Source organism: Centroberyx affinis, unplaced genomic scaffold, assembly GCF_046629955.1.
Source record: "Centroberyx affinis isolate AG114_WGS23_722 - 3 ecotype Tasmania unplaced genomic scaffold, CSIRO-AGI_Caff_v1 ptg005743l_1, whole genome shotgun sequence".
Lineage (NCBI taxonomy): Eukaryota > Metazoa > Chordata > Actinopteri > Beryciformes > Berycidae > Centroberyx > Centroberyx affinis.
In genome coordinates, this window is record NW_027282906.1 from 16314 (window position 1) to 28294 (window position 11981).

An 11981-nucleotide genomic window follows, 5' to 3' on the forward strand; every position below is an offset into this window, starting at 1 on the left:
ATACAAACAACAACAAAGATCTTGGCGTTGAAAAATCATCGTACAAAAAGTTTTGTCGTTATTATTTTTTTTTTTCCACTGATTGATCCCTTTTTCTCTGAGGAACCAAAGTTACAACTGATGCTCCAAAAGCTATTGTCCTTAACGCACCTGTCCTCCTCCTCCTCCTCCTCCTCCTCTTCTCTCTTCTTCTTCTTCTCTTCTATATTCTGGTCTTCTTCGCTCTGTCCCGCCCAGTTCGCTCAGTCAGGAGAACAGGCCGAGAGTCTGCAGTGATATTTCGGACGGTAGGAGACAAAACCACAATTTGGGGGTATTTTCCCCATCGGTAGGTTTGGATGGATCACTGCTATGAAATCCGTACCATGAGGAGGAAAGGGAGGCGGAGAGGGAGGAGGGAAGTCAGGGAACTGGGAATAAAGGGTTTTGTTTTTGTTTAAGAGGGAGGGAAAGAGGGGAGGGATGGAAAGACAGAGGGCTAGGTGTTTGTTTTTTATGTCAACTGGAGCCCAGAGGAGGGAAGACGGAGCAGGACAACGCTGCAAAAATGTCCATCTGGTTCATTTCATCTAATGTTGCATCTTAAAATTTTATCTCAATGTTAGCCTTTGAAAAAAAAATGCCAATGGGGCGAGGTAATTTCACCTCTTTCTAAAGCAAATCACCTTGTTTCAGTCATTTTCACAAACATATCACAACATTATCCTGATACCAGCGGTGTGATCCTCCTTCATTTCATTTGATATTTTCACTTGCTTCAAGAAAATTCTCCAAACAGGTGAAACTGCTTTCAAAACCAGTAGAATTTCCTCACCCCAATTTGCAAATTATTTCACTTGTTTTAGGGAAAACACAATTTCAGGACTCAAAACCAGACTGAATGACTCGTTGAGATGGATCGTTTTTTGCAGAGAATAAACAGTAGAATTAAGTGCATTTGATTTTTCTACTTCCTTGAACTCTTGAGATCTTATTTGTAGAAACACATTATTTTCTAGGTCTCACTTGTAAAAGAGGTTTTAATCTCAGTGTGACTTCCTAGTTAAATAAAGGTTATATGCATTTTCCCTTTCGCAAACTAACAACCAGAATAAATCACAGTAGATGTTGAAATTTCGCTGACAGCTTGGCTTGAAACACAAGCCAACTGCAGTCAGAGAAAGAGAGGGATGGATGGAGAGAAAAAGGGGGACGGACGGATGGATGGAAGGTTCCTACGGTTCCTGACTGACGAAGAACTCTCCAGAGGGGCCGTTGGTTTCCGTTTCGGCCCTGTCAGAGGATAACTCCACCCGCTCCGCGCTCTCCTCCTTCATCTCTGCACCTGGAGAGAGAGAGAGAGAGAGAGAACATAGGGTGCGCTCGTTTAAGGAGTCTGGGCTCCTGACCTGCGGCCAAAACACAAATCCAAACAATCAGACGAGCAAACACAACCACAGTTCAACGGTCAAATGTATTGAAAAAAAACATTCAGAGTCCCATAGAGAGCTTAAGCCCCTCCCCTTCCGCTGTCCCCCATGGGACCTTATTTCGGAAAAAATATGTACGGTAGTCAACAGCGAGAGACAAATTATTGTTTGATCCCGTTCGAATTGTGCCATGAATTACACATATGATGTTTTGTCAATTTAAAAGATAATTTTGCAAGTCAAGAAAGTGGCAGTTTGTGGTAAAACAGTAAAGTAACGTTTAGTTTAGTGTTTCAGGCTCAGTGAACTACATCTCTGTCTCACCGACACCAACATGGAAGGAAACATAGGAAACACACAGGCATGGCGTTAACGTTAGCCCCCACTGTACTAAACCTATCCTAAACCGGTTTAAACCCGTTCTGACTGTCTACCTTCCAGGTTGTGTATAATACTCCTGGTGTCTGAGAGGGACTGAGCTTCAGTGGCTCTGGGCAGCTTGTGGAGAGAGAAAGTTATGATGTCACGCCACTTTTGGGTGTGTAGTCTTTCTAATTATGTATTTTGGCAGTCTGATACTTCAACGGTTTTACGACAAACTGCCACTTTCTTGACTTGCAAAATTATCTTTTAAATTGACAAAACATCACATGTGTAATTCATGGCACAATTCAAACGGGATCAAACAATTATTTGTCTCTCGCTGTTGACTACCGTACATATTTTATCCAAAATAAGGTCCCATGGTGGTCCACCGGAAGGGGAGGGACATAGGCTCTCTATTACATTTCCTCAGCTGTTGAGCTGTTACAGTTGCTGCGTGAAGCATGTTGTGTTTCTCAAAATTAAGAAAATTAAGAAGAAAGAGAAAATGTTACTTGTCTCTCCTCCCTTTCCCTGTCACTTAGAGCTGAACAATTCATAAAAAAAAGAGGCTGCAATTAATTGCTTAAGAGAGAGGAGATTTGTGAACAAGGAGTTTTAGAGCTGCAGGTGATCTGTGGTCCATGAATCAGTTCAGTATTGGTGAAAACCTTTCATCCAACTCAGTAAATCCTGCACACTGACAAAATCACTTTTCCTTAAATTCTATTTTTAAGTTCTAAAAAATTCATGACAAGAAAAACAAAATTGAAATCGCAATTGTAATATTCTGTCAAATGATATATAATATCGTTCAGCCCTCCTGTCACTCCGTTTGTTTTAAAGAGCCAGAAGAAGAGCCGATAAGAGCCTTGATAACAGTCAATATGGATTCAGACCAGGTAAACTAACAAAAGCTGAAACTATAAAGAGTAGAATAGTGGAACCGGAATACAGCTATGGATTACTTTCAAAGTAAAATGATTCTGGTCTTGTTGGGTAAAGCAATCCAGTATGTATGTCTGTGTATATTAATATGTGTGTGTGTGTGTGTGTGTGTGTGTGTGTGTGAACCTGCGGTCCCCTCAGCGTTGGGGCTGGTCTCTGGGTCCGCAGAGGGGGGCTGGGCGGCCGAGGCGGGAGTAGGGGGTGATGGGTAGTCGGGCGGGGTCATGTTCTCGTCTCCCGACAGGCTCCTGGGCACGCCCGTTACCACGGCGCCCGACAGGCTGACGGGCCGCTTGCCGATGGGAAGCTTCCTCTCTGTGAGGGAAAACAGAAACACAGGACCAGGACCTTCAGGGGGATTGAACCTACAGCAAACACTTATACAATATCGCCAAATTACGCGATTATTAATTGTGTGTGATAAATGGCTCAGGCTGGGTATTGGCAAGGACCTCACGATACGATTGAATCACAATACATTGCAATACTCTACATAATTTACTGAAAATGTAAAAATACAGCTGAAAATACAACTTGCTGTGTACCACCTGGGTAGTCTAATATGTACATCACATTATATTGATAACTCAGCGGACAAATTGAGTCGAAACTATTTAATTCAAAGGGATTTGAGGGAAATTTAAGGACATTTTAAATCTGTTTAAAACATGAATAATTTTTTTTTTAATGTATGGATACGAGGGGCTGGAAAATCGATACGGTATCATGGAAAAAAATATTGCAATACTCAGCTGTGTCGATTTTTTTGCACAGCCCTATAAATGGTGCAGAGTTGGAAAACCTGATTTAGAAGTCAAGCTTCTATGTGAATCAATGCGAGGAAACTCCAAAAATGCATATTATACTATATACTGAACAAAAATATAAATGCAACATGTAAAGTTTTGGTCTCTTTAATGATCTTTGCTGTTGGTTCATTTTTATCGGTTTTTATGCTCCTGTTTTTTTTTCTTTTACTCTGTAGCACTTTGAGATTTACTTCTAATGAAAAGTGCATTACAAATTAAATATATTATTATTATTATTATTATTATGTTTCATTTACTAAAATAAAACATCCCATCCACAGAAGGCTTATTTCTCTCAAATCTTGTGCACAAATTTGTTTACATCTCTGTTAGTTGCCAAATTTTTGCCAAGAATTTCTCTCTGTAACAAAGTCAGATCTTTGGATGTTGGATGTTGCATTTATATTTTTGTTCAGCATATATATATATATATATATATGTATATATATATGTTGTATGTAAATTCAGTTATTCTGTAATTTATTCGACGGCTGCTGCTGAAGGATTAGCTGCAGATGATTCATAAGACACAGATGCTGCTTTTCATCCTGTTTCATCTGAATATTTATCATCCTCCTTCTACCAACACATATTAGCCTCCTTTCCTTCAGACACATTCAATATGTGAAACAATAATTCATATCACTGTCATGAATTAATTATGCAGAATTACGACCGACGCATATAAATAATTCCATTCATTATGTATTAATGGATAAGAAGATAGATGCTATTCATTATGAAAAGGGGTTTTCTCCGGTTTACACACCGCTGGCGCTGAGAGAGAGAGAGAGACAGAGAGAGAGAGAGAGAGAGAGAGAGAGAGAGAGAGAGAGACAGAGAGAGAGAGAGAGAGGGGGAGAGAGGGAGAGGGAGAGAGAGAGAGAGAAGGAGAGAGAGGGAGAGACAGAGAGAGAGGGAGAGAGAGAGAGAGAGAGGGAGAGGCAACGAGAGACACCGAGAGACAGAGAGACCGAGAGAGAGAGAGAGAAAGAGGGAGAGAGAGAAAGAGGGAGAGGCAACGAGACGGAGAGAGAGAGAGAGGGAGAGACAGAGAGAGAGACCGAGAGACAGAGAGAGACCGAGAAAGAGAGAGAGAGAGGGAGAGAGAGAGAGAGAAAGAGGGAGAGGCAACGAGAGACAGAGAGAGAGAGAGGGAGAGACAGAGACCGAGAGACAGAGAGAGAGAGACAGAGAGAGAGAGAGACCTACTTTTCTTCTGTCCCTTGTACTGCTGGGATTTCTTCCTCTGTTTCGACACTCCTGAAGGAAGCTCTCTGGAGGCTGCAACACACACACACACACACACACACACACACACACACACACACACACACACACACACACACACACACACACACAGGTTGTATTACTGATGGGGGAAATGGAGTGAACTACACTGACTCTCTCACACACTGCAAAAAATAACAAGCTTGGCAAAGCATTTCACTGTCTGTTGTATCCAGACTCATGAAGCCTATTCCAGGACTTTTTCTGTCAAATTCTCTCACTGTCTTCTCTCATAATTTTGTGATAATTCTAATGACATCTATCATGTGGAATTTACTTAAATTTGCAATTTTTTTTGCCAGAGAAGATTACTTGCCAAGCTTGTATTTGCAGTGTATAACATTAACCTTTCCCATTAACATTAAAAATATGACACAAATTTTTGGATAACTGGCTCCTTGATCAAATTATCACTGTCTGATCAATAAGTGAAAGTTTACACTTCAGCACGCTGTGTGTTTAGTTTAGTACAAGCTTGTTTAACATAATCACAACTCTGCTGTCACTGCAGCACAACAGGATGAGCCTCACAGCGACAGGTTCAAATAAAACATAGAAGCAACCAAAAAACCAAACTAAAATGTGGTGAATTTTCATGGACTGCAGCTAAACAAAAGCTAAACTGTGATAAACCCATTATAATTCCCAGTGCTAGCTTCTTTTCTCTTTATTTTGAATGGAAAGGACAACTTGTTCCACATTTCCAATATCACAGAGAGCTCAGCTTGTTTTATTCTAGTTATTTTCAGCTTAGCATTTTCTGTTGAGTTATTGTGAATGGGAAGGACATGATGTTCAGACAGACAGAACTTGCTTTATTCTATTCTAAGAGGATTTTTTTTTTTCAACTTCACGTGTTTTTTTTAGTTGATTTCAGTGGAAAGGACACGTTGCTCCACATCATGTCCCACAGTGCAAGAAAGTGAAGAAAAATTCAACTTTTAGCAAAAGAGCATCGCATTTCAAACAGACTTCCTATATGAGAACAGCAGCCATGATCACAGATTCCCACAGTGTCACTGGATCAGTCAGGGGTCTGGTGTGTGTGTGTGTGTGTGTGTGTGTGTGTGTGTGTGTGTGTGTGTGTGTACCTGTGTTGACAGCAGGAGGCTGCAGCTGGTACCCGCTCAGCTGACACCAGCCCACTGGGTAAAGGTCCGGAGACTCGCAGTCCACCCACTGGTCGTACTCGTCCTCCCAGCCGTCGAAGTGTATCCGCAGCAGCCGGTGGACGATGCGGGTCACCGTGGCGACGCAGACCAGCCTGGGCTCCATGAGGTCCACGGCCTCTAGCTTCATACCGGGACGAAAGCCGTGGTTGGGGACCTCCTGGAGGGACGGAGGGACGGAGGGAGGGAGAGGAAGGGTCAGGCTTCGTAAACACTTTGAAAACAAACTTTTGGCTGGGAATCAGTGTAGAGCAGTGGTTCTCAACGTGGGGTCCGGGGACCACTAGGGGTCCTTGAGGGGGTTCCAGGGGGTCCACAGCAAATTCATGAATTGTTAAACTTCAGCATTATTTCATTTACAAGAAGTTAACACAGTTAGAGAATGTAGAAGAATGACTGTTTTGATCATAGTTTCTCTGTTATCTCTCTACCTACAATACAGACAGTCATGGAATTCTGGTCAAAATTATATCTGATAATAAAAAATATTCTCAGATTTGGGTCCGAGAGACAAAATCTCATCAAATGGGGGTCCGTGGCTCTAATGTGGACTAAATTAGGGTCCTTGATATGAAAAAGGTTGAGAATCACAGGTGTAGAGAGAGAAAGTCGACTTTTCCCACATTGTTGCTAGAGAGGACTGTAGCGTCCTCACGGTGAGTCGTGTGCCTGCCATTATAATAGTAATAATCAAAACTTTATTTGTAAAGCCCTTTTTTGTCCAGGCGTGGAAAGGGCTTCACTTATATGAATGCGAGGGAATCACAAAAAGACCCAAAAAATAAAGAAAATGAGTTTAATACGACCAAGGTGACTTCAATACTTGTGCCAAAAATCAAAGTGCAGAGTGGAAGAAAGTGTTGATAAGTGCAAAATGGATTGGCGCCAAATTCTCTCCATTAAAAAGAAATGTTGATTCAACTAGAGCATATTAAAAACAGAAAGTTTCAGCCAATAAGGCTTTCATCATAGAGACTGTGGCTCCAATCCAGTTTGTACTTAGACACAATTTTTGTGTCTGCACCTCTTCTGTTGGTCTGTTGTCATCTTTCTCACATCAAACATCTCGGCTTTTTTTCATGTTTTTCAGTCTCTGTGTGGTTATCATACACTGGGTGAGGATTTTCCTAGTAGTTTCCTATGGCCCTTTTTTTTTAAAACAGACTTTGGAAGGTGCTTTAACAATCAAATATAAGAGCAAACGACACACTCGTAAAATATACTGAAACAAGTTAAACACAAGAATGGAAGGGGAAAGCCAACCTCAACCCGATATAATAGTAAATAAAGTAACATCACATAACAACATCACATAAAAGGAGGAGTACAGGATTAGGTTTTAAGACGTATTAAGACGCCAATGACAGACATGCTCTAGTGTGTGTGTGTGTGTGTGTGTGTGTGTGTGTGTGTGTGTGTGTGTGTGTTCCTGCCTTATTGAAGAGGTGCACAGGAGCGGCCACAGAGCTGGTCTCCTTTAGGTAGTCAAACCATCTGAAGGGCAGGTTGGTGTAACCTGAGAGAGAGAGAGAGAGAGAGAGAGGGAGAGAGAGAGAGAGAGGGAGAGGGAGAGAGGGAGAGGGAGGGAGAGGGAAAGGGAGGTAATTGAAAGTGATAGAAAGGGAAATGGGAAGGAAAAAGCGGGAGAGAAAGAACAAGAGGAGAAAGATAAAGGAAAGGGAATACCAGGAGAGGGAGAGACCAAAATAAAGAGGGGGGGGAGCAGAGAGAGAGAGACAGAGAGAGAGAGAGAGAGAGAAAGAAAGAGAGAGGCAACATGCTGTGTGTTCAGAAGAACAATTCAAGAGTTTCTTTCAAAGTAAGAAATCTGCCTTTTGCAAAAGAAAAACGTATATCTACAAAAAGGACGATGGCACAAAATTAAAACCGATCACGGCACTTTTTTAAAAGTTCTTAGGTAACTTGTTTCCTTGTTTGACAAAATGAAACACTTTTACAGACTGGATCCTTTATATTTTAGAAAAATATCGAAAGATGAACTTCAGGTGATGATTTTTCCACCAAAATAGATACACAGTGTTTTGGAAACGAACTCTTCATTTTCTCCTTACGTCACACTGTTCAGAAATGAATTTAAGCCCAATTAAAAAAAACAAATAAAGAAACAAAACAGTCAAAAACAAGTTCTGAAACGATACATGGGCAGAATAAGAACAGGAAATTAATTGCAAAGGGGACATGAGGAACAATTATGTTTAGTAAAGCAGATATGCTGCATCTTGTACTTCTATTCTGTATTCAGGTAAAACTGGACAAAGAAACCTGTCATTGCATGGTGAAAAAAAACAACACCTCTAATAACTGGATTTAAGACGTTTTAGTACGTCTTCAGGCCTCAAGTGAAGATGACTGAGGACTTGTTCTCTGTACCTCTGGGAGGAGTGAGCTCGATGCTGTTGATCTCACAGAAGCCGGCGGGGAAGACGGAGGGAGAGGTGGAGTGGTAACAGAACCAGTCCGACCCGTCCGCCGCCTCCGACCCGTCGATACCGATCATCAGGTATCCGTCCGCCAGCACCTGGAGGACGGAGGGGGAAGAGTTTGGACAGACTCAGAGAACGTTTACAGGTTTTACACATCGTAGCATTTAACTGATGCTCTAATCCAGAGCGATTTACAGCGAGTGAGCAGGATTACCGTATTTCCTCTAATATTGGCCCGGGCCTTTATTTACCTCAACTGCAGAGGGTACCAGGCCTTTATTGGAAGCAGGCTTATATTACAGACAGGCCTTTATTTCTAATTCCCTCTGTTTGATAAGTATATTTGCTCATATTTTAGTACGAAGCCTCCTTGTTTTCTGATCCGCTTCTGTTGGGGTTCGTTAGGAATAGGGATGGGCATTTTAAGTCATTTAAATATTCGAGTACTCGCATTAAATTATTATTATCGAGTACTCGAGTACTCGGAAAAAAAAAAAATTAACGTAAGAATATGGTCCGAAATTAACACCCGAGCGAAAATGCGGGTAGGGGTCTGTGTCCGACTGGAAACACACAAGCAGAACCCAAAGTTTGGCTCACGCTAAACAGTTCATTTCGTAGGCTATAGGCCTGTAAGAATATCTATTAGTATCTAATGCTTTCACATGGGTTATGGGTTTTGTCAAAATACTTCCAAACATCACTCTTATGCCTGGTCGCCATTCTGCCTGTAAGTTACAGGCAGAATGGCGACCAGGCACTCTATCATTTTTGCTAGCAGTCCCGTCCAAAAAATGTTAACTTTTAATATAGAACAGGGTCAATTATGTTTATATTTATTATATACATATGTTTTTTTTACAAAGCAAAAAAAAAAAGAAAAAGCGAGTACTCGTTACGTTGAACCATTGAACGAATACTGACGTCCAAATCGAGTACTCGAGTACTCATGCCCATCCCTAGTTAGGAAGCCGTTTTTTTTGTTATTGCAACGCTTTACCAATAATTACGGTAATCGACGATGGCACGCTCCAGAGACTTCTGCCGGCCGAGCCGTCTTGTGGCACACTGCCATCTTGTGGCACTTGTACGTTACTACAAACTACAGTTACATTATATAACAGGCACCAGGAGTTTACCGGTATCCACCGTTGTTTTTTCCTTTGTTTTTTTCCCCGGCCTGTATTTGGGGCCGGCCTTTATTTGTTCGTGTCGACCACAGCCCCGGACATTATCGAACCCCCGGCTTTTAATTGACTACCGGCCACTATTAGAGGAAATACGGTATTACTATTGGTTTTGGATCCTGTCCACACATGTAACCCAGCTGATCAGGACTCCATGGAGGACTTACCTTCCTGACAGTAGCTACACAGATGGCAGACAGGTTCAGAGGGTCGATGGCTTCCAGCTTCATCCCGTCTTTAAACCACAGTCCAGTCTGATCCACTTCCTTTACCTGATGGGAGACAAGGGAAAAAAAACAATCAAACAAAAGAGATAATGCTGGAAGAAGACGTTTTACATTTGACCTACATTTACCTGACAGGCTTACAGTGACTTACAATGAGTGTTACAGTAGAATAAGCTCCAGTTCCTGGTTCACCAACATTACAAGCAACCAGCAGTAAGGAGGTCAAGGGTCAGAGGTCACAGCAACAGCCTGATAATATTGCTGTGACCCTAGAATAATTATGGAAGATATAAGTGCTGAGAGAGTGAATGAGATAACTGAGAGCATATTACAGTATGGAGAGTAGAGGAGGAGGATACTGGCGAGGGGACATGACTCAGTGTGTGTGTGTGTGTGTATTTGTGTGTGTGTGTGTGTGTGTGTGTGTGTGTGTGTGTGTGTATTTGTGTGTGTGTGTGTGTGTGTGTGTGTGTGGAGGGAGGGGGGGTACAGTCAGTACTTCAGTACTTATACTGCCATCCCGTGGTGAAATCATGAGACAGTCTGGGCAAACAGCCTGAAGTCAATTTTGAGTGTTAGACGAACAGAACAGACATAATAACAGACTTCAGATGTACAACAGAATCTAAATCTGAAACATGCTGTGAGTGTTTTGACAGGTTTGTCCAGTTCATTCACCTGAATCAACAAAACTAGAGAAACTAAAGTCAGTTCATTAACAAAACTAGAGACACTAAAGTCAGTTCATTGGCAAAAATTGGAGAAACTAAAGTCAGTTAATTCAATAAAACTAGAGAAACTAAAGTCAGTTCATTAACAAAACTAGAGAAACTAAAGTCAGTTAATTCAATACAACTAGAAAAACTAAAGTCAGTTAATTGACAAAACTGGAAAAACTAAAGTCAGTTAATTCAATACAACTAGAAAAACTAAAGTCAGTTAATTGACAAAACTGGAAAAACTAAAGTCAGTTAATTAACAAAACTACAGAAACTAAAGTCAGTTAATTCAACAGTGAGGTCAGTCACACAGAGGAAGACAGATGAGGACGAGGCGTTGTTGTTGCTGTTGTTGTTGTTGTTGTTGTTGTTGTTGTTGTTGTTGTTCTCACCTTGGTGAACAGCTGTCCCGGAGCGTCCATCTGCCCCTCCAGCTTCTTAGACACATCTGGACCCAAACACACAAGCACAGCGCTGCCTTAGTAACTGTTTTCTGACTGTTTGGTGAAAGCATCGTCTCACTGTCTAACTGCTGCTGGTTTTCCCTGCAGGTCTCTAAATCCAGTCCATGTTAGTGAGACTGTCCATGTGGCACAACTTGAACAGACAGAACGGTCCTTCCACTGTGAGTCATGGTAATTTAGCTAGTTCAGCATAAAATGGAGATTATGGAAGAGTTTTAAGTGTTAGTTGCTATGGCGACAACACAAGTCTGTAAAGTCTGTCACACTGTGAGAACTGAGCAGATGAGTCTGTTAGCAAACTGTCAGAACTCAACTGGAAGCTAACGTTAGCGACGAGGCTAACGTAGCTTTATCACAGACTGGACTTCTCTCTCTAGCTCTTCTAGTCAACATTAGCATGTTAGCATTAGCATGTTAGCAATCCATGGCAGCAAGGAGACAGAGAAGCTGCTTTGGTTCCTGCTGTAAAACCTCTCAGCTCAGTGACTTGCTGTGAGTCGCTTCATACAGAAGCTAGTCCAACGGGTCACAGCAAGATGGCCGCCGCTCAGACTGTCCAGGAACGCTGGTTTGAACGGAAATTACATTTCTATCTGTTTAGGTTCTGTGGTCCATGTTGTGTTGTTGCAGCTTTCATTTTGTTTTACACTGACTGGCTTGATTAGCATCATAACTTACTAACAATATAAAAATAATGATATTAATGATATATTATTTTAAACTTCCACCTTTAATCATTATGTTGGGGGTTCTGGATGAAAACTGTCCCCAGATAATAAATACAATTATTCTATTAGGTAAAATATTTATATTTAAAGCTCATCAAGTACTAATTTGAATCTAATTTTCTTAAAAAAAATACAGTGCGACGCCAATTCTTTTGGAAAAAGCCAAACCATTACAAAGTAGCACAACACAATCTGAAATGGGAAAAAATTTGCTCTAGTGAAGA

The 11981-nt window shown here is 41.4% G+C and overlaps 1 protein-coding gene across 1 annotated transcript; it reads right to left on the reverse strand.

The window, feature by feature from the left end:
* Positions 1-1214: 1214 nt before the first annotated feature.
* LOC139667762 (MBT domain-containing protein 1-like) lies at positions 1215-11013 on the reverse strand (the record flags this gene model as incomplete). Its single annotated transcript, XM_071547249.1, has 8 exons — positions 1215-1324; positions 2847-3035; positions 4742-4813; positions 5911-6148; positions 7422-7504; positions 8380-8527; positions 9787-9891; positions 10958-11013. Coding segments are annotated over 8 exons (1001 nt in total), but the record flags the coding sequence as incomplete, so codon positions are not given.
* Between the last annotated feature and the right edge of the window lie 968 nt (positions 11014-11981).